At 40.6% G+C, this 23,201-nt stretch overlaps 1 protein-coding gene across 7 annotated transcripts in view; it reads right to left on the bottom strand.

Moving 5' to 3' along the window:
• Positions 1-23,201, bottom strand: part of NPAS3 (neuronal PAS domain protein 3) — a 799,526-nt gene that overhangs the window by 208,677 nt on the left and 567,648 nt on the right. For all 7 annotated transcript variants that reach the window (XM_064485884.1, XM_031453562.2, XM_064485886.1 and 4 more), the window contains one exon: positions 19,737-19,826. In XM_064485884.1, the coding sequence (XP_064341954.1) occupies positions 19,737-19,826 (90 nt within the window). The remainder of the gene's footprint in view (positions 1-19,736; positions 19,827-23,201) is intronic.

The raw sequence follows: 23,201 nt of genomic DNA, 5'->3' as shown, positions 1-23,201 counted from the left end.
TTTATTTTATCCTATCAACTCGCATAAACAGGTGAGGTATCAGAAGAGTAGGACTTCCTGTCATGCTTAGAACCCACCTGGGGCTCAGTACAGGACTCTTCTTGTCCTCGTATTAACAATGCTGACAACAGCAGGACACATGACATCCCCCAGTACTAAAGAAACCAGTAGCAAAAAACTTTCTTAAATATCTAGCACCAAGGGAGGCTGTGAGGTAAAGAAATGCCGTTACTATTTTTTTAACATAAGTACAGTCAGTTTACAATGTGTCATTTTCTGGTGTACAAGGTAAAGTTTCAGTCATACATATACATACATATATCCCTTTTCATATTCTTTTCCATTATAGGTTACTACAAGATACTGAATATAGTTCCCTGTGCTGTACAGAAGAAACTTGTTGTTTATCTAGTTTATATGTAATAGTACTGCAAATCTTGAACTCTCAATTTATCCCTTCCTACCCCTTTATTTTTTAACTACAATCAACTAGTCCATTTAAATGCCTCTATTACTTCAAGTGTTCTATGCTCTCTGTGTAAATAACTATTTTTGACGTTCTGATTAAAGACAGGGATTTCCTCATTAGTTACAGAAACAGTAGCTATCTAAATGTATTAAAAATAAAGCCTGCTTTGTTTTTCTGTCAGGTGAAACATTATCTTAACATCCGCTATGAATTCTGCCTTTCTTTCTGAGCAGAATCTTGAAAATTTGAAAGGTGCTAGACAGAAACAGGCAAATACAGACAGAAGAAAAACAATGACTTCAGAGAGCAAGGATTAGGGTAAACAAGTCTTTAAATAGTGTGTATTGCTGCTCTGTCCTTTCCACGGCGAACACAAAACCAAACCAGCAGCACAGACACAGGAGGGTAAATGTGGGAAAGCAATGGCTCTGTTGCATGGATTTCAGGAACACGGGGGAGTCCTAGCAACGTGAAAACAGCACTGCCTCTCTGTGCATCAAGCCCCCAGGCACGTGTCCTTCAGTAAGAGTCACTGAACATTTTGAGGATCTCCCAAATTTAGAGCACATGTTACAAAAACTTCTTGTTAAACAAGATTATGTCATTTCTCCCTCAATTTATTATATTTTTTAAAGGATAAAATTCAGTGCTGGTGAGGGTAGGAGGAAAAGGACAACGTGGTACGGTGCTGTGAGGAAGTCAGTTCGTACCATCTTTGTTGAGGATGGTTGGGCCAGATTATGAAAATCCCTGACAACATGTTGACCTTGGGCTCAAGTTCTGAAAACTCAACTGGAGTATATAATAATGGGTACGTATAGAAAAATTTTCCTGCAAAGATATTTAACCAAGTAAACAACATTTGCCACAAAATTGGAAATGACTTAAAGGTTAAATTATAGGAGCCTGGTTAAATAAATTATGTCACACCCATTCAAAGAAATGCCGAGGAGTCATTAACAATACTTTGCAAGTGTATTTATTAACACTTTAAAAAGTCTGTAATATTTTAAATTTTCAAAAATTTTATAAAGTGGTAACAAATAAAACAAACATATGTAAATCCATAGAGAAGTATCTGAGAAAATAGTCTTCTGGACAGATGTGTTTTCTCTTCTTTTTGTTAGTCTACGCTGTTTGAATTTTTGTTGTATGATACTTTTGTCATTAAAAAAAAACGTATTTTTAATTAAAAGCCCTGTCAGCGGATAAATTAATGACTGCACATGTAAACCGTAACGCAAGTTTTTACTTTACCAAAAAGAGTGTGCAGCTGCCTTTTCACCTCTGAAATACCAGCCGTATTCAACACCTTTGCTAGGACTCAGAAGAGAACAGAACACATTTTTCTTTATTCTGACACGCATTTCCATTAATTATGTGCTTTCTCTTGTGTTCATCAACAGTAAACTTCAGGGTAAGTTTTTCCTACCAATTTTAAACAGTTCTGCATGGCCAATTTTCAGGTCTGTCAAGAAAAGCCAAGACTAATATCCCAGTGTCATGTTTATAGCCATCTGTGTAGAAACAAAATCAGGCCTGGACAGCTTTTATCTCGCTAAGGTTCACGTATTTTGATGTGTGGATGACTGCTTGGGTTTAGAAGCATAAATGGATTAACGTGTTTGGCAGGGGGAGGGAGTGGATGGCTTCTTCAAAACTAGCTTTTCCAAGTCTTGACGGAAAGTAATTAAAACAACGCAAACCATTTTGTGGAAAAAAAGAAAACCAACAAAATGAAACAAAGCCTAGGAGTTCGAGGCCAGAGCTGGAGCTTCCCGCAGATGTTAACAGAAATGAGATTTTTCTCAGTAAGAAAACTTGGAGGGAGTGGAGCCATTTTGTTTTACAGTCATAAAGACGGTTTCCTCAGTCGTAAAGAAATGAGGCAGAGGCAGCCGCACCTGGCTTTGCACTGCCCCGGGGGGACCAAGGGTCACCAGCATGGCCGCAAGTCTGCAGGCCGCGGTGGACAGAACGCAGGAGGCTCTCCATCCAGTGTTTAAAGCCCACGGGTCACCTTGAGGCCCTTCAAATACATCTGCCATCTGGCCTCACTCCGTTCCCCTAATTATTTCCCTTTCCCCTTTCTGCCCTGGAGTCATCTTAGAAGGAAATTATCAAGCACAGGATTAGGTCTACAGCAAACAATGATTTTTTTTACCGAGCATATTTAAGACACCGGCTTTCACCTCACACCTTTGGCAGTTTCTTCCTTTGGAATAAAGAAGGAGTTGGTTGCTCTGAAACCTCCATTCAAAGAACTGGCTTCTCTGACCCCTAATGGAGCAGCCCCTCAGCATTTACCCGGTTTGCCCCCAAACCCTAGAACCTCCCAGATCCTAGAACATTTCAAATATATAAAAATCTATCCCCCACCACAGCCAGGGACTTGATAAACATTGAGACTGTAGTTTTAAGACAACCAAATAGAAAAGACTTGGTATTTTATGATCAGCAAAGGGATTCCATTAAAATGGTTGGTCTTCAAAGAGCAAAAATCTAACTTCAAATTAATTATGAAAGCCTGAAAGGAAAAGGAAGGACTCCGTCAGCAGGAGACCCGCAAGGTAATCTATAGGACAGCAAGCACCCAGATGTTTTGAAACATCTGTATTACTACTTGAACTTTTCCATTTTCCCTCAGTGACTGGCTTCATGTAGAATCAGCAAGGGCTTTAATGCCAACTCTGGCAGCTTTCAGAAATTTTCAAGGAAAACCTTTCATTACATTGTTTATTTTTGATGCTTCTAAACTGAGGCTAACTTCCTCATCTTTCTATTCTGAGTATTACTTAGTATTACTTTGTAGTGTTGCTGAGTAGATGCCTAGTATCTGTTTGGTTGAATGAGGAGGAAAAAGATGACTCATAATGAAATGCACAACTGAGTAAAGAAATTATTTTGAGTAGGAAAATTCCATTATTAGTAATAGCATATCTATGAACTCAGGAGTACATTTATTCTGAATCCTTCATTCTATGCATCCATATTTCATCAATCTTTATCATCTCTCATTACAATATATAGAGCGCCTGAATAATTATTCTTGTTTTACAGGTAAAAATACCGAGGAACTGAGAGATGAAATCTGTCAAGTCACATACCCAGATCCTGTAGATCATTCAACTGCCCAGCCCAAATCATCCAATAAAATACGATTTCTTGTCTGATTGAAAAGGTTTATTATTGAAACCCAGAAGAGATTTATTTCTGTATTTGTTTATTCATTTTGGTATGGGGTCTGAATCACTGAGATGTGTGAGTAAGAGGGTGGGGACCAGGTAAGAAAGCCTCAACCATGGCAGGAGATGCTAACTGCTGGGTTTCACTCTCGATTTGTATTAGAAGGGGACATTTTAAAGTCGCCCTTTCTGATCATCGTGTTAAAAGAACAGAGGTGAATACAGGTGAACTATCTGAAACCTGGCCTCCGCTCCTGCAGGCGGGGATATTTCAATTTTTTGCTTTATTTATTGAGAGCGCCCTCTCCTTTACTTAATGTACAGAGCCCGGTTATTGTGCACTGCCACCAAGCTGGAGCTTTTTAAATGATTCAGGGAAGTGGAGCTTTCATTTAGGTTTGTGCCCTCCAGTCTGTTTATACTGGTCGATACACTTGTCTGAAAAATATAATGGATTAGCACATCATTCAACAAGCTAGTCAGAAGGCAAGCTAGAGGCGACAGACACCAAAAAGTAAATTACAGTCAGTAGTAGGGCGAGGCCAGGCCTAGAGCTAGGAAACATCGTATCAGCACAAAACCTGTATTCTCTGAGAATGGTGGCGGAATGGAAAGGGATGAAAAATTTACACTCAAATATAATAAAACAATCAGCTCTACAAATTCATATGGTACTATAAACCGAGTGGTTTACGACACTGAACACAAAGGGATTCTGGCGCTCATGACCGTCCCGCACATTATAGCCTCAGCTGGAAGCAGACTTGGTGGCATTTGTTTCATTTAATGGGCCCACTTTGCAAGTGGGCATAGATCACGCCTTACTTTACACATTCTATTTAAATATTTGTACAACTCCCCTTTGCCACAGGTTTGCATTTGGCAAATGCACGGTTGAGGTGGACTGGGGGTGGGGTGCGGGGGGAGGGAGGAGAGGGCTGAAAATTACATGTATATTCTTTCTTGCTTTCCTCTTCCTCTTCCCCAACTCCCTCTCCTTCTTTCCTTCCTTCCATTCTCTTTTCTCAAGAAACAAAAAGGAGTATTGAGACACCTTCTCAAGATCTTGAATTTATATTTTCTCTATCACCTACTTTGACATGAACCAAATCATCACTATGGTAGTATGTCTAGTTATAGTTATTAAAGAGTTTTCTCTTTGATAATCAGAGACAATTAACAAGAATAATTAGAAATGGATTTGAAAAGCCCAAAGGCTTTTTTGCTTTTCACCACCAAATAAATTCCAAACAGCAAAACAAACAAATCACTTCCCTTAACAGGAGCTTACTAAAGGACTGTAATGTTCTCAGACATGGTACCACCACAGGATTATTCTTTTTACCAATTGTATGCTGATTGTATGGACAATCAGATAAGCAGAAAAGGAATGTGGGAGCCTCAGTATTCAGAGGGAATGTTCAGGACAACTGGAAAACCAATTGCAAAAAGAGACCAACAAAATCACGCATCATACAGGTTACTTACATATGAGGTAAGGGCAGCAGAAAAGGAAGCAAAGATGGGATTTCAAAGTGAAAAGTATTACAGAAAATATTTTTCCTACTTTTTCCCCTTTCTGTACAAATTATCAGATATCTGGGGGTGGGGGCAATAAATACAATCCCTGAATCTTAGATCTGGCCATCGTAATAGACATGATCATCAATCAACAATGGAAAAGTCATAGGTGGCAGGCTGCATTCTGGTGCCTATCAAGTTACACTAAATGGTACTAGTCAATTGCACTAGGCTTCAGCGCACAATTGAATCCATGAGTTCCCCTAGAATGTCTTAGGATTTTTGTCTCATTGGTGGTACCTCCATCAGGTTTGGCAGAAAAGGGAGTTACTCTGGCTTCAACCTGTGACTAGCGTCTCCTGCTTTGATCTTGCCTTACACCTGGCATCAACGCTACCTTGTTTCTCTGTCAGTTGCACCCCTACATGGATGGACCAAGGCTGATCAATCGTAGCAAAAGTAAGTACATAGTCGTCTTCTGGCCTCACCTTTACCAGGTGAGAGACACCATGAACTCCTTCAAAACTGATCTTTCTCCTTCTCCACTTCCAATCCCAAAGTCCATTCCCCGACTGCTCCCCAGCAGAAGAGCAGGAGAGATTCACATTTACTTCCCAGGCTCGTGCCCTCTGCCCTGATAAGCTTATCCTTTGGAGACCTGAGTCCAAAGATTGTCCCTCTCTTGACTCTCTAAAGTGTCTTTTTCTACACGTCCAACTTCTCAACCTCATGTTAACACCATGTATGCTTAAAAACGAGACCTCTCAACCCCAACTTTCCCTCAGACTACTTTTTGCCCTCCCCACCTTCTTTATCCCTGAGCATCCTGGCCAGGAGGCTGGCACTCACTGAGCACACTCCTGCCTCTCACTCAACAGCCCCCCAGTTTCTGGCTTCAGCCTTCCCGGGGCTCCTGGTGATACTCAAATTGCTGGTTATCTTCTAACTAATGGATGCAGTGGCTTTTTTTCCCTCTCATAACATTATACCTTTAGGACACTAGGTCACATCCTTTCTGAAAAATCTCCTTGACTTTCCCAATGACAACGTCCATGCTTCTTGAGGAAGAGACTCTGCAGGTTGTCTTCTGATCATTGTGCTTCATCTTGTGTGACTCCTTCTCTTCCTCTGCCTGTCAGTGAATTGGGATCTTCTCAGCAGTCCCGCTCCCTCCTTCTTGAGCAGCAAATTCAAGATCCTTGATAGTCTCACCCACCTCCTTTGGGGCCTGGTCCAATCTATATGTTAACCACTGCCCAGCCTGTAACTTTGCCCCCAAACTCTCTCTTGAGTGTTGAAGCCTGTTTATTCAACAGATGTCCCACAAGTTTCTCAAAGGCCTCATGTCTAAATTGGAGCTATGTTTTAAAAGTGCATTTCCTCCCTGCTTTCCACTCCATATGATCAGTCACCAAGGCCCTGATCCGATCTTGGAGAGGCCTCTCACATCCATCCCCTTCTCCTCATTCCCACTGACGGACTCTATTCTTTTTTTTCTCCCCTCTTTTAAGAAATCTCTTTCTTGGGCTATTTATCTGTCTTTTAATTGAAAGATTGCCATCTATCTTCTAAATATTTTTGCCAGAACAATTCAGTTTTTCCAGAAGCACAGATCTATTATTTCACATTTCCCTGTAAAACATCTGATGGTTTCCCAGGGTCTGAAAGAGAAAGTCCAATTTTCTTAGCTTCCTCTGACATCCTTTACAACATGGCCTAGTCCTAACTATCCAGTCTCGTCTCTTGTCATAAGAAATGACTTTGCAGCTATGCCTCCCTCTGCCTGGAACATCACCCTCTCCTCTTCCAAGTGGAAAATGCCCATCAAGGCCTGACCTACATGTCATTTCTCTGGGAAATCCCTTGCCAACTTCTCCAGTCCTCCACATCCTCTTCTCTTATGGTTTACAGTGCATCTTTTTATTGGAACATGTGACATTCATTATTCATTAAAATATTTGAGGTCTACAGTATATAGGACACTGTAGCTCGGTTGCCATGTCCATGGCACTTTGAAGATACTGGGTCCTTGAGGGTGGGAGCCATGCCTTAGTTATTAATAGGCTCAGTGTTTTTAGCCTGTTTTGGACACATGCGGGTCACTCAGTATTGGCTGAGTGCTGGCATGCATGAATAGGTATTAAATGTTACAGGGAATACCCTGGGTACTCCGGGTTTATACCCTTGTTATTTATTACTGGGCCCTGCTTCCTGAATTTTAGAATATTTCTGACAATGTTGAACATCAAAATTTTTGGATATATCCGTAAAACTTTACTGATGTTTTCAGAAGTTCATTTATATACATTGGCATTGTGAGAATAACTGTTTTATGGTTCTGAGCAGGATGGTTAATTGCCTGAAGTCTCAGCTTCTCTTCACCCATAAAACTTGAATAATTCTACTTGTTAATTACCTAAAACTTCCCAGAGGCAGCTAGCAATAATAATAGTGGTTAACAATGAGTGCTTTGGAGTAAAGTGGGATAGGTTTAAATGCTAGTTCTGCCACTTCCTAGCTGTAATAACTTTGGGCAAGCTATTTAACCTCCCTGAGCCTCAGTTTTCTTATCTATAAAATGGAGGCAGTAATCGTACCTAACAATAGTTAGGATTATAAATTTTAATGGTAGTAAAGTTGCTTAGGACAATGCCTGGCACACAGTAAGGGCTTACCAAATGTTAGTTATAATTCTCATTCATTGTGAGGCTATATATATATAAATAGGAAAGGTCCACAGAGGGACAGGGATACTTCACAGAGAAGGCATCAGGAGACCACAAGTCATTAGTATAGATAATATTATCTTCAGATTGCTTAGAATTATGTACATTTTCAGTGTGTTTGCATTTTTATCTTCTTAGACATGAAAAAGTCTTTGAATAGCTTGGGAAAAAGAGTAAATATGAATTGACTATGTTTAAATGTCTAGCGTCAATAAAATCTGTATTTATGCTAAAAAATGAAATACCCTTGTGGAAAAGAAAGTCAGTCTGTCCTTTGCATTAGCCCAGAATGAAAGGGTAGCAGTGAGGATTCCGGGAGAACTGCAGTTATTGACATCACTGACCTATAAACAGATCCCCTCCGCGTGATACACAGCACTTCAGCACCCCTGTTTTTGTATAATTGCTATTACCAAAGCCTTTCAAGTTCAAGTGCGCAAACGAGAGCCATTCACATTTCAGATAATCTGTCAACGAGGAAAACTAATTTCAAAATATTTGATCGTAACAGTTGTCCTCAGCTTCTACAGAGTTAATTCAGTCAAATAATATCAGATAATCTGAAAGCAGTCTTAGTAGGAAATTTCTCGGGACTCCATCTCAGCCGCCTCCATTTGCGCTTATATAAATGCACTGAAAGTGTAGGAGACTTTGACAGCCTGCCATAGGTGATTTCATTCCATAGCCTACCTACTCTACCATCAAAAGTTATATCCTTTGAAGCATTGCCAGAATTGCTTTACCCCAGTAGATATGCTAGATGTGCCCTTTAAAAGCCGTATCATTTCTTTTCTACTCTGACTAGTTCAGGGTAGCATCTGCTCAACTAAATTCCTTTGAAGGTTAAAAATCGCCTACTTCTCCCAGGCTCCCCTCCCCCACCCCTAGCCGGGTGCTCAGGATAAAGAGCCCAGAGTCAAATGAATCTCAGAGAGCACACGTTTTAAAGACGAAGGAGCCTGAAGAAACTGCCCCTTCGTTTCACACTGAAGAAAAATTAAGATCCAGGCTTCTCGAAGGTCACTTGCCTGATCAGAAGCCGAGGCCGGACCAGAACCAGGTCTCCTGGCTCCCAGTCCAGATGGCTTTCTCCTGCTTCTCCAGAGACTGAATGTCTAACGGGTAAGAGCCAGATCAAGCCAGAAACCAACAACGGGAAACACCCCCAATGGAGTGTCTTAATTTTATAAACAGAAAACGAATGCTGGGATCTCATCTCCAGGAAAACATTTGCTTTTTAGAAACCGTCGTGCTTGGCACTGTCTCTCCTCAGAGCTGCTGACAGTTGCAGTCAGTTATCACACTGTTGTGACTTGGAAGCTGATGCCCCCAAACAGATCAAAATTAGTAACATCATGATTCAGGCTTGTCTGTTTTCCCCTCAGCTTGCTAATCTATGCCTCTTTTATAATTATTTTAAAAGGTGCTATCTGATTTCCTGAGCACCGCCCCAGGTGTTCTCAGTGATAATGAATGGATAAACATCTCATCCAGTGTCACGGAGCAGTTGTGACATTTTAGAAATACCTCTCGTTCAACTCTTCTAATTCGGATGTGTTACACCCAAGGTTGAAAGCCTGTGTCTTCACTGAGGAGCTGAATGAGTCCCAGCCATGGCATGATTTACCTGTCTGCCCAAGTGAAAAGGTTGTGAAATGTGGTGAAACGCCCGGGATGTCAATTCTGATTAATAAACTGGAAAAATCATGTTTTTTTCTTTTTTCTTCTTTTGGTAATTTCAGGGAATTGGTCCACAGTCTTAGTTCTTATTTTCCTCCGACTTGCATCTTCTGTCCTGAGGGATGTGCAGACTTTTGTAATCCACACAGAAATGCGGGCGGACATTGCAAGCCTGACTCATCTCTGCTGCAAGTGGCTGGACGTGATCCTGGACAGTGAGAGCGAACGGATGACCAGGCTGCAAACAACACTCCCCTTACCCTTGGCCACCGAGGCTTGGCGATGCTCACTCTCACTAGGAGTGGTGAGCCCTGCTTCCTCTTAAAAAGTTGTCTGCCAACAGAACCTCATTTCCCTCACATAGTCACTTCTGGTTGATCTTAACATGGAATGCCTCTGAACACTTTAATTTTTGTGCCTCTCCCCTTCCTTCACTGCTCCCCTCTTTTGATTTCATCAAGTAGATAGTGATTCTCTGCACAGATGTTTAAAAGCAAGAAAGGAACTCACCACGTAAAGGAACATCTCATAATACAAATAATCTTCATGTGCTCATTTTGCAATTTTGTTAGCCTCAACATTTCTTAAAGCAAGCCTGTACACTTCATAGGAAAGAACCAGATCCTGGCTTAACACTACTATTCCTGTTTTCTGGGAACATTTCTTGGCATCTCTGCTATATTTAGCCAAGCACATTTTGTGCAAGTGTTTTTTAAGCTCCTAAAAGGATCCAGGTTAACAATCAGGGATGTGGATTAACCATATCTAAGCATCTAACACAGTACAGTAGGAACAGACACCTGAAAGTCAAGACAGGCTACAGAATGACAGTAAAACTCAGAGGTTCCGGAAACCATCCCCTAAGTGTGTGCTTCTGATTCTATTGTTTCCTTGGCAAAGCGTTACTAAAAGGGATTGCCTGTGGTTCTAAAGCTATGCTCCTACTGGGGAGAGAGGCTAAAAGGGAGGCCCGTGTGATTCAAAACTTACTTCTCTAAAACCTGGAAGAAAAGCTAAATGGAACCTAAGTTTCTTTACCCGGCATCTAAATGCTGCATCACGGACATAATTCTGAGATCTAGTGAGCACCACTCTTGATATTCCCTGTCACCTCTGCCAAGGGCCCTGCCTTCTCCTAAAAACATCCGATCTCAAACCACGTTTTTACTTCCCAGGGAAAACTTCCTTCTGCATACATTCTCCTGCTCTCAGAAAGTCTGCATAGTTATTGAAAGTAATAGATTAAATCTGCCAGCGCATTAAAAATTAACAGCATCAGAGGAAGTTTTTGTCTTATTGTTGAATGCGGTAAATTTGCAGTTGTAGGGGGCTGAAGCGGGGGGGGGGGGGGGGGGGACTCCCAAAGGGAAAACCTGGTTTTCTGGTTTAGTGAGTCATTTTGGAAGTTACTCATTTCAGTGGATGAAAGTGTAGGAAACACAAAAACCAAATCAGAAAGAAACCAATTTTACACATTTATATACTCAGAGAGGCATGTGGATAGACATCTATTTACACAAATACACATCAAAAGATGCTCTAAATCATTGGAACAACTGCTATCAGTCTCTTTATAAATGACTATTAGGCAAAAGAGATTGCATCTTTGGACTGTCATCCAAAGGGGGCAGAGGGCATAAGAAGGATAAAAAGCCCCAGGGCATTCGTTGCCTAAAACCAGCATCCGTTCTCAGGTTATCAGCCTAGTTCTACAACTTATGCAAAAACCTAAAGTCAATTTCCTTATTATATTCCAACTGAAATTATCACTGAAATTGTTGCCATGTTACTCCTGTCATGAAAACCATGTCGTCTTATGTAAGAGCTAAAACCCACTACAGATTGAATGTGTGTGTGTGTAGAAATGAAATTTGGATTTCACATGAATTTAACGATTTTATGACCTTCTTCCCAGGAGGTCAAGTTATTTCTTATTCTTCATATGCACAGTCTGCCCTTGCTCATCTCGCTCACAGGGGCCAGGCTACCCGAGGAAGGCTTAGCTATAGAGGTATTAATTATTTTGCATATATTGCCTATATAAGCACCACATTATAGACAGAAATTATCTTTACTTTCCAATTTTGCATAATAAAATAAGCCATTAAATTAATACCATATAGAAAATACTGCTTGTCAGGCAAAGAAATGTACATTGCTTTCCAGAAAACTGGGGACATTACACTGCCAACGCCTGCATGAATAATACATGGGTTAATTCAGAAAAACACCGTTTCATTATTTAAAAATGAATAAATTACGGACTTAGAATGATGACTAAATTCTCTTCCCCATCTCACTTTTGCTTAGTGCCCTACTTTAAAAATGAATATAAAAAACCCATTTTCTCCACACAAATAAAACAAGCCAGCCAATCCTCAAAAGTATTTTTTTCTGACTTAAGATTTCTTAATCCCACAAAATGAAGGCACAATATTTTCTTTTTTCTCTTGATCACATTAACACCAGAAATTAAGAAGCAACGTAAAAGGTCTTTCGATTAGACATTTGTAAATGGTGTGCCTATCTTTCATTGTCTTGTGATTCTGTGATTCAGTCTAACTAGAAAAGCGCCTTTTGCATACTGACTTTCTGTGTTTTTGCCTCAATGCCTGGTAAAATATGTTCAAAGGAATAAATAAGAAGAATATAATTCTCATGTATGATGATGCAAATTTTTTCACTTTCTTTCAGAGATCTGGGTTTACTCTGAAGGCCTGTTAAAAATCGATCCCATTTGGGAACTGATGAAAGCGTGGAAGAGAGAAACCGTCATAAGAAATTAATTTGGAGTTAAAATAAGTAAAACCTTCCCGAGCGGTGCATTTAGGCTGAGCATAAAGTGACAGCCAGCAGATTATTCGACCGATTTCTAATGCTGGAAATTCGGATGGCATTTACTAGCATAACCTTTCAACTCTGAGCACATCAATAGAGGCCGACAGTGGCTTGAAATATGATTCCTTGCAGATAGCAGATCCTCATTCATCTGACTGTGCTGCTCCGTGCTCCACTGCACAAACAGCGTCTCACCCACTTCTGAGAGGACACTAATAAAAAAGGCATCAATTTTCAGCTCTAGTACTACTGTGATCTCTTTATATGTTCGACATCCAACATTAAATTAAAATGCTGTTATAAATCCTACTTTCTGAATCTGGAATGAGTGTTGGGTTTTTGTCGCATGAGACTGCAGCAAATCTTGTCAAAAGCAAGGAAGCACATCTTGTTCACTCAGAATTAATGTTGTGGATGAAAAAAGGAGGTAAAAGGGGTTGAATCTGGTGAACTGAGGGTGTCAGAGCCGGTGGGGACTGTAGCTTCAGGGTGCCAAGCCAGGCAGGGTATTCGCTGCTTTCAAGAAGTGGCTAATCAAGAATTGTAATTACCAACGACAAGCTGTGTGGCAGGAAGATTACTGATAAACAGACAGGCACACACACGCACATCCTCATACATCAACAGGAAAAATTTGAAGCATACAAAAATTGTCAATTACTCCTCTCTGGCAGAAAAATATTTCCCAAATACCAGTGGTCCTGAGGAAGCCGTGTGGATTACATCAAATTTCTGCAAGAGAGGCTGCCCCCACAATTCAAAGCCCAACAGCCTGCGGAGACATGCTATCTGGGCCTTATGTCAGGATTACATCATTTTGAAGTTACAAGAGGAATACCTAGAGTTACCGGGTGGTGAGGGAACGACATGATTAGAAACTCTGTGGTATGGATTCAAACAGTTTCAGAAGCTTTCTGCATATTGTAAGGGAGGGAAAAAAAACCCCCCACAAATACAAGGAAGAAACAAACTGACCAGCTTTTCCCATTTCGCTGAGGATGGGAACACTCTCCAGAAGAACAGGGGCGAATTTTCCTGCTCTTTCTGATAAAAGATCCCTGCTCATATAGGTTATCGCCTACAATGACGTGAACTAAAAGGTAATAAGGGTTTCCACAAAGATACAGGCGCACAGAGCTGCTGTGTCCTTCTGCCGCCTCATTCATAATTATGGGCGAAATAAAGAGGCGTGTTTGCCTATTTGGGAGGGTGGGCTGGAAGGAAAAGGGAGGGGAGTGAGCAGTTCAATATCTGGATCGAACAGAGGAACTTTTTCCCCCAAGGATCCTGCCGGGAGGAGCCTTGACATGCACAAAGTCAGAGCGCAGACAAAGTTGCCCTGGTGAGAACGATAAGGTCACCCGTGGGATTGCTGAGATTATCTCCGTCAAGCACTCGGACAGCACGCAGTCAAATGATGCATCATGCAGTCATCTTCGGGGGGGGGAAATCAATTTCTGCACCAGGTCGCTATTTGCTTTTCAAAGTGCCCTTGTAGGCCTTCACCACCAAGCATTTATCAATTTAAATGTTGTAAATTGATAATGTGCCACTGTGCCTTGTCCTGTTTCTGAATTATTTTGATACTTATATTTTCTCAATAGTCTCTAAACCCTCAGAGCTTCCACATTCAAAAGGGCATTTTTCTTTGTTGCACAAGAAGTGATGAACTTTTTATGATTAGCAGGGGAGAAAAATGCAGACTTGCTGAGGTGAAAAAACAACAACAAAACACAAGCTGCAGAAAATTATACATTTAAAAAAAATTAACGCATGCCTATTTGTCTGATTGTGAAAAGGGGGGCCACAGAGAAGTATCTGGGGAGCTATGTGTATTCATTTATTGAAGGAACCCCGATTATCCTAGTGTTGCATAAATTTTGAACACCAACTGAAAAAATGCAACACTTGGCTCCATTATGATAAACCCTCTGCTGTGTTGAAATAATACGTTTTGGTCTTTATATTCTAGCTATCTAGGACGTGATGATGCCAAACAAGAGTAATAACTTGTAAGCTAGTATCTTCTTTTTTTCATCCCACTAAAGAAATATATATATATATCTTTTATAAGCATGGAAGCAAGAGTATTAACCACATACTAACCTCAACTTGATTTGCATTGAAAAACATAGAATGGGAGAGTTGAGGCTCGCACTCTGGAAAAGCAAAAGAAAGACATGGCAGTTGCAAAGCATCTTTAACCTCCAGTGATTTATTGGCCCTCAGCCAAGTTATCAGGGGAATCTAATTCTTCTTTATTATTCAAATAAACCACATTTGGCACCATGGTTCCCTTTCAGAATAGCTTCACAAATAGACTGAGCTCTGTCATTTATTTGACCTTGTACTTGTGTGCTGTGGCTGTAATTTTATTTGCCGTTCTATGTAACAAATGCAGAGAAACCTAAGATATGGAGATGAACGACAGGAGGGGGAAAGGAGTTTATAGTAAACATATCTGCATGGCTTTAAAAAAAAAAAAAAAGACCACATTTAAAACAACCACCTACCCCTTTTCACCTTCACCTCTATTAGCTCTTAGAGCTGCAGCCACCCTGCCCCTTGTCAGCAAGCTGCCTTGAACCAAGCCAACGCATAACCTTGTCTACGTCTACCTTCTGGCTGGCTTACAACAGCAAGGAAGTATCTTCTACCAGGATGGAGACTTAGTAAGAAGAAAAGTGACTCACATGCAAGCAGGGCACTGGAGGCCACGGGAGGGAGGGTGATGAGAGTATTTCAAGAGAATGCTTAGCTGGCTGTGGGTATTTTCTCATGATATCACAATGTAAGTATCTGTTAATTTCCCAGTCTGCTCTAAGCCCGTTATGTTTTAAATAGAACACTATGTTAACTGGAAAACGTTTTGCTGGCATAGATGTGCATCAGAATCATCATCTCTCACCTCACTTTCAAGATAAAATGTTTTCAGAAGATAAGAGTCCATTTTTATCCTCTGGTTAACTGAGACCCATGTCCTCTGCCTCTGCCAAATAAAATGTTGAGTTTCTCATCATTATTTAAAAGAAAATGCATGATTTGTGTATGGATGAGGGAAAGCTGATTTAAAAGCACACAAATCATCAAAGTAGTCAATGCTATTGTAAGTTCTGGATGCCAGAACATCATTCTCAAAATGATCTTTGGCACACCAACATCTGAGGGGAGAGGGTCTTCTGCCTGCTCATGAGATTTGCAATATGTGTCTTCATGTTTGTGAGAGTCATTACAGCCTTCCTCTGAATGTGGACTCCAATAGAAGCAAATCAGTATGCTGTAATCCATTTATTAGCCCCTATAGAAATTGTATTTGAGATTATTTTTATATTTCAGCCCCAGAAAATACTTTGCCTTCCTGAAGAAGTAACACTTTCTTATTTTTGATGGTTGACTGCATTTCTCTTTTTGCTTTGGTTACTTGGAAGCTCACAGGTGAATTTGATACTATTAGATCATTTATATCCCTTCTTATAAGCCTCTATTGTGTTCTCCTACTATGCAGTAACAGATTACCTACTTTTATCTTTTTTCTCCCTTAGGCCCTAGTTCTATTTTGCCATTATTTTTTATTGTATATGTTTATTTAAATTATTTCCTTTTTGGAAAGAGGAGGGTATATGGCAACAAATACATATTTCTCTAAGCTTTATCCTACATCAGTCTAGAAATGTTTTTTATGTATCACAACAGGAAGTCTCTAGATTCTTTGGTGATTAAACCCCTTACACATTGGAAGAGAGTTCATAAAAGCCAGCTACACATCATTGCTGCATTTTCAGGACTAGGAAATCCACTCTGTTTTCTTTCTTCATTTTCACTTCTGCCTGTTTCATTAGAGGTAAAGAGCAGAGTTTTCTTTGGCAGCCCTGAACACCATCACCAGGTATAGGAAGTCATATAATCGCCATGCAGACCAAACTCAGCAACGATATTTGGCGATCTTACTTGAAGATAAGGCCTCACGGTGAGTACCCAGGAATCATTTTCACCTAGGGATGCAAGTCAACAGTGCATTCTTCTACAATCTGAAACCACATCTTGGATCTTAAGTTAAGTATCTCTGGCCAAGTCAAAGGGCTGCTGAAGATGTTTGGACACCATCACAGTTCACTTCATTCCCATCATCATGACAAAGTGAAAATACCTTAAAGAGACTAGCTGGCATGCACATGTCCTGGACACCTGAAACTGCTCCACCCAATGGAGTGGAAGACAAAAACCTGCTCTGGCTCCAGCCATCTTCATGCTACACACCCGAGCCTGGTAGAAGTTTCTCTACTTAGTTTCCTCATGAGCCAAAAAAGAATCCTAATTCCTTCCTGAGAACATAAGCCATTTTAAAGCCACTATATTTATTTACATGTTGAAAGAAAATAAAACTGAGGAAGGAATATCTTGAGAGTTACAAATGTAGACACAGCTATACTCTAACACACTGACACCTTCACAATATTCCTCAACAATTTCACTGGATACATATTTGATGACACAGTTACACGTTGTCTTTATTTAACAATGCTGTTTAAAAAGGAAAAGAGGGATCATAACTTTATAGACTCCTTACCACTGTCAAGACTTTGATGGAAGAACCATTGAGTAGAGTTGTAGGATATGAGCAGAGTGTTTGGTTTGCATTTAATTAAGGGTGTGTGTGTGTGTGTGAAGCATGTATAATTGAATAACTCTGAGTACATTTTACACTGTATGTCACCCACAAGTACTCCATACTCCACAACTGAAAAAGGGCACTGAAGACACCTGGGAACAGTTATGTCTCAGGAGACTCGGTCACCCTTCCAGGACTTAGAACAGTCATTGGGTCAGAAAACCTTTCCCAAAGTTTTAGCACAGGTTTTTTTCCCCTCTTCATTCTTTGGGCATTTAAAAGCATACCATGCTCCTACCAGATTATTTTCATGTTAACCAGAACTATTTTTATCCTTGTTTTGAACTCCAAATACACACACTGGCATGTGCAAATGTCACTTTGTAGCAATTTACCCCTCATCATCTCAGTTGCATAATGCCTCCGAATGAAGACTTCCGACGCAAACCACATAGCCTCTACCTAACACTGGACTGTTCGCGGCAACACGGAGTACACCGTCCACAGGGGGCAATAGCACAGTGTGGCCCGCATCTGCCCCGGGGGAGTCAAGATGCTGACTGCTGATATGCACTTTAAGACCCACCCCCTGTAAAGGCAGAAAAAGGCTGCACAGAAGTTGCCAGCTCCTGTCCCATGTCTACCCAGCTGCTTTATTCTGCAGAAACCTCAAAGATTTATCTCAGACTTTAGGAAAAGACTGACTTCATGTTACAGTCGAGAAGCAGTGAGATCTATTGCTTTTAAGGAGAAACCAGCACAGGGTTAAAGCCAAGTTTTTCTTGAACAGATGAGATTTCAGATGGCCACACTATTCCAGATGCATCAATTTCCTTGAAAATCCAATCCATATATGTGCATATGCTGTGCTGGCAGGAGGACTGACTGAAATGGCCAAAACCCAAGAGCTAATATTCTTTTGGCCAGAATAATGCAATTATTATTTTCCTAGCTATCAGTCTAAGCATACAGAGCCATCTGTTATGCAAAGCAAACATACACATCTCAATTACAGAAAATGCAGTTGCCTTGACAGAATTTGGATTACACTACTAACCAGGGCTGTAAAATGTGTTTTGAGCTAGTATATAATGGATGCTTTTCAGGAGTTCCCTAATTAGCATTTACCTGCTTAAACTAATTATTCATTCCTCTTCTTCAGTGGCTTATTAAACTTTGCTGGATACCCTGCATAAAACAGACGAACACGGGCATTGTGCAACAACAAACAGTGGTGTTTCCAGTTCTATCCTGTACTAACATAGTGGCACACCAATTTCAACACTGGAGATTTTCAATACTAGGCTCCAAAAGGATTAAGACAGGGCTTAAAGTCTATTAAAAGCTATTACAAAACCAGAGATTTTAATGAGATGCAAGAATACCAAGATTGAGTTGACAACAGCCCAGTTTCTATCATCTGGTTTGCTCAAGTCCACATAAAAGAGAATTGCTACATACACCACAGCCAAGAGCTTGCACGTCCTTCAAGGAAGAGTTCCTGGACCCCTGCTTGAATACTCAGAAGTAAATAATTAAATTTGGCAGGGTTTCTCTTCCTCCCCCAACCCTCCTCAAATGCCAAATCTCTCTTATATTTCCCAATGTCTTTCTTGATTTAGCTATTACCCAGCAAACACACGAACAGCCAAGATGGTCTAACCATGCTGGATGCCTCCTTAGAGCAGTGCCAACTTTTGGAAGCAACGAGACTAGGGTGAGTGCCACTTACGAGGAGGGAGACATATCTTATCTCCATCTTTAGCTCAAAGGAGCAACTGCATGAGAAGCAGATAATCCAACTTGGCAGATCACATCACATCCGTACTAAAGCCCTCCCACCCAGGCTGTGTTTCTCTCGTGCCAAACTACCAGATGAAAAGGGTCACACTCAGCCAATCACCTGTATGGGCACACAGAGGCAGATGTTCAGCATTTTTATGGGGAAAAACATCTGGATAATTAGTGGAATTGCAAACTTTTCTGCAGGGTGTTTCGGCATTCTGGAGACACAGCCTGTGTCTTGGAATCCAACCCAAGTCCATTTTTTTCTGTGTGTGTCTTCCACGGGAACACCCAGAACTAACATTTAGGATTTTGTCCCTTACCCATCTGCTTCCGTCTTCTCTTTTTTTCACCTCTGACAGGCATGTGCGAGTAATTAGATGGCAAATAATGAAAGATGATCCTAGTTTATGAAATTGTCTTCCAGCATCAGGAAGCATTTGCAAAGGCAGCAGAATCTATCCTTGCAGGAACCCTCCTTGCAACACATTTTAATGGTCTCTTTCAGCATTTCTTGACTCCAAATGCCTCCCTGTCGTGTGTCAGCTCCCAGGATGACGCGGGGTCCTCCATAAACACCCAGTAATAGGACACAAGGGAAGCACCATTAGCGTGTCCCTCTCCTACCCGACACTGAGGTCTCAAAGTTCAAAACAACTGAGGGAAGAAACTTCATTTGTTCTCAATAAACTAATAATGATCCTTGGCGGGGGTAAGGAGGGGGACTAAAGTTTTTGAGCACAAGTTTATCCCGAACGTTCTGAGCTGACAATTCTCTCACTGACTTTGTGAGGAGTCAGGTAGAGCCATTAAAAAATAAATTGGATAATTCATGCTAAACAGAGTATCTGCCAAAGAAGAAAAGGCATGTGGCGAATGGAGCCTTCCCGGGTGCTGTCAAGAATCTAAATCGTTCTACTTACTTGTGAGAGGCCTAGGTAGATGGAGACTGTTTCAGAAATGTACAAAAATTTTCCTTCTTGATTTAGTGCAAATACAAAGCCATCCAGGGACTGCAGAAAAAAATAAATATATAAATAGGTTAATAAATATATATGTATATATATGATAGAGATTTAATTAACAAGGCATCTGATACAAAGCAACACATAATCAAATTTAAGACCATTTTCCCCTCATGTTTAACGAAAGTCCTAAGATCTTTAACTGCCTGCATTATACACGAACAAATGAAAGGTGTGGATTAAGATTACAAGCTTGCCTTTACTTCACAGACTTCCTTATGTCTCTGTCATTTTGAGCAGGATGTATTACATTCATGTATAAAATCAGGTCATGTTGATCTTATGAGATGCTGCCTTTATTTTTTTGGATTCGCTAGTTACTGAGATTAAATCAGCCTGATTCTCTATTAAATGGCTGAACGGGAATGAGAATGGTAATGGAACAAGAGAAAAAAAGAGTTCCTATATGAAGAGCAGGTAAAATCACCACTTGAGCAACTATGGACATCAATAATTTGCCAATTAATAAAGGATTATGCTCTCCTCACTCCCAGTGCCTATTGTGTTAGAACACATAGGAAAAGTCAATACATTATGGGGGAATGCTTATAGGCTGAAGCCTTATAAACTGTAATCCTTTTTTTTTTCTTTTTACAAAACTCTGTATTAAAGTTTTATTGTGATAGAGCTAGTCTTTCTATTGCAACTTCTGAAACGGAAAGAAAAGAAGAAAGGCGGGGGGCGGGGCGGGGAGAAGGATGCTACACAGCAGCTTTAACTCTTGAATCCTTAGTCTAGTTTTCAAATGCAAGGCTGCATTTTCAGTTTGATGAATGGGGTAAATCATCATGGACTCCAAGTGCAAGGTACCACTCAAACTGAGAATAAATTTGTTTCAAATTCTTGCAATCCAAGTGCATTTTATACGTTCCATCAGCCTTATGTCTTTTGTTTTGCTTTATTTATTTTTAATCAGGTAGGTTGCACAGTACAGCTTGCACAGAAAAAGAAGTTTTAAAGATTAGTGATATTCACAAAGGCTGTGAATTTGGAAATGCAGGAAACCCTCAATGGGAACAAGGTACGTGGCAATATTAAATTAATGATGTAATTTTTAAACATGGAAAGGTGGAAGAAACATGTAAGCTTCAGTTAGCAAAATGCACTGCCTCAAATCTCAGCAATAATTTCAGTCTCTTAAAATGCTGAACTTTTTTTGGAGCTATATATGTATACATGAAATATATGTACTTAGTATGTATGTATTTATCTTGCTAGGAGTGTGTGTGTGTGTGTGTGTGTGTGTGTCTGTGTGTGTGTCTGTGTGTGTGTCTGTGTGTGTGTCTGTGTCTGTGTCTGAAATTTGGATTCCATGCTCCCTGGTGCTTTGTCACACAGCCCCACTGGTCAAACTGTGGGTAGCACCCAACCTCCTCTGATTTAGTGGGTTCTGAAAACAATTCCAAAGTCACATTGTATCACTCCACATAAAAGTAAATTCCATGAACAACAAGATTTGGTCAAGACAGGAAAATAAAGATAACTTACACTTACTACACGATATGTACTAAGCAGTCTGCATGTATTGTCTCTTTTAATTTCCACAAGTGCCGTTTGAGGCCTTTATATTATTACCCACACTTTACATACAAGAAAATTGAGGCTTAGTGAAGTTGGGTAACGTGCTAACCCTAGTAAGTGATGAAGTTAGGATTCAAACTCAGACAGTCAGACTCAGTAACTATACTGTCTTCCACTAAAAATAAACATTCTCTGATACAAGTATATTAATGAAAAGATAAACTGGACAGCATTTCTGAAGTTAAAATATTTATATTAAGACACAGCCTATAATTTCTTAAAAAGCATCATTTGCATGATTTGTTCAAATGACAGATTCCTGCCCTTAGGAGGAGGAGACAAAAGGGAAATGGGATGACAAGAGAGTTCAAAAGTCACTTCCCCAAGAGGTCACCTGGTCACCTCTCCTCTGCAATATCTCCCTGGAAGCATCGAGGAGACGTGGAACAAAGCACTGTCTAAGAGAACTGGACTCTGTCTCTGACACAATCGCCAAACCCTCTGGGGCCTTGTGAGAGCCAACTTTTCAAGCTTAGAGTGTGGTACAGTGGAAGCTACTATGAACCAAAAGCGCCAAAGGGGAGGTTTCCTTTGTAGACGTTGGGGAAGCATCTCATTTCCATATGTCTTCACCCCCAACAAGATGTCTCCTACGGATGACTTGGGAGGATTAAGATTCCCTTTTTGACCTTCCCCCTGGAGAGAAGGGCCTGATTCAGTTTTCCATTCAACCTCCTAACCATGGTCAGGCATACGGTCACAGAGCGATGTGTAAGCCCTCTTCTCAAATGCTGAAATGCCACTGTTAGATTAGAAGGACACAGAGAGAGAGACCACAAGAGGACTTCTATGGGGACAAGCAACCATCAGAAGGCTGAACGAGAGGAGAAGAAAGGACTGACGGAGCTGGCAGAGAGATGACCCCCTGTAGTCTAAACCCTCATTTTTCAGGGGAGGAAACTGAGGCACAGAGAGGGTAAGTGGCTCTGTAACACTATACAGCCAGCTAGTGGCAGAGTCAGGATTAAATATCCTGCCTCCCATAACATTTATCATTAAAGCATTTATGACACTGTATCATCCTGGTCAGGTGACTCCACTCCCAAGGAGACTGAATTTCTCAATAGTGGAGTGATGTCTCACTCATCGTTAGCCAACACTTATCAACGGCCAAAGTGAGACTTAGTAAATCCAACTCTACCTTCAAGCCCAGTGCTCTCTTTTCTTTACATCACACGCGCTAGAGTGACTAAGAGGAATGGCAATTATTTCCTCCAAGAATTCTGTTTATGGAGCTATTAAATGACTTGCAGATTCTGATGCCAAAGGTATTTAACATGGTCTCGGGTATTTCCTGACATTTGTAAGATCAGAGTTAGATCGGATCCTTTCACAGTCTTTCAAAATACCCAGTGCTATTCATTTGTCACAAACACTCATCCTTTATTTTCTCACTAAAAGGGATTATGATCTTTTTTTAAGTAGGTTCCTATCTCATGTATTTATGAAAATACCAGAGGAGGTTTGGGTACCAAAGCAGGGAAAAAGAATATCTGGAGGTTGAACGTCTGATGCTATTAAGCAGCGGTGATCTAAGAACCGGCCAGTTTTGTTTGGCAAAAACACGGGCTTCGACACATGTTCCAATTTCCCGGTGAGATTAAAACGAGGCTATGACACAAAGCATCCAGTCAATTCAATTAAAAATAACGGCCAATTTGGTGGTGGGGGGAGGAGCCACTAGTCAGATCAGTTGTTTGTCATCACGGAGGTCAACAACACAAAATAGGTTAGTTAATCATGCTTTCCACTTCTATGCTTATCATTTCAGTCAACTGTATC

The sequence above is a fragment of the Camelus dromedarius genome, chromosome 5, assembly GCF_036321535.1.
Source record: "Camelus dromedarius isolate mCamDro1 chromosome 5, mCamDro1.pat, whole genome shotgun sequence".
NCBI classification, from domain to species: domain Eukaryota; kingdom Metazoa; phylum Chordata; class Mammalia; order Artiodactyla; family Camelidae; genus Camelus; species Camelus dromedarius.
This window is presented reverse-complemented; position numbering and strand designations above follow the sequence as displayed.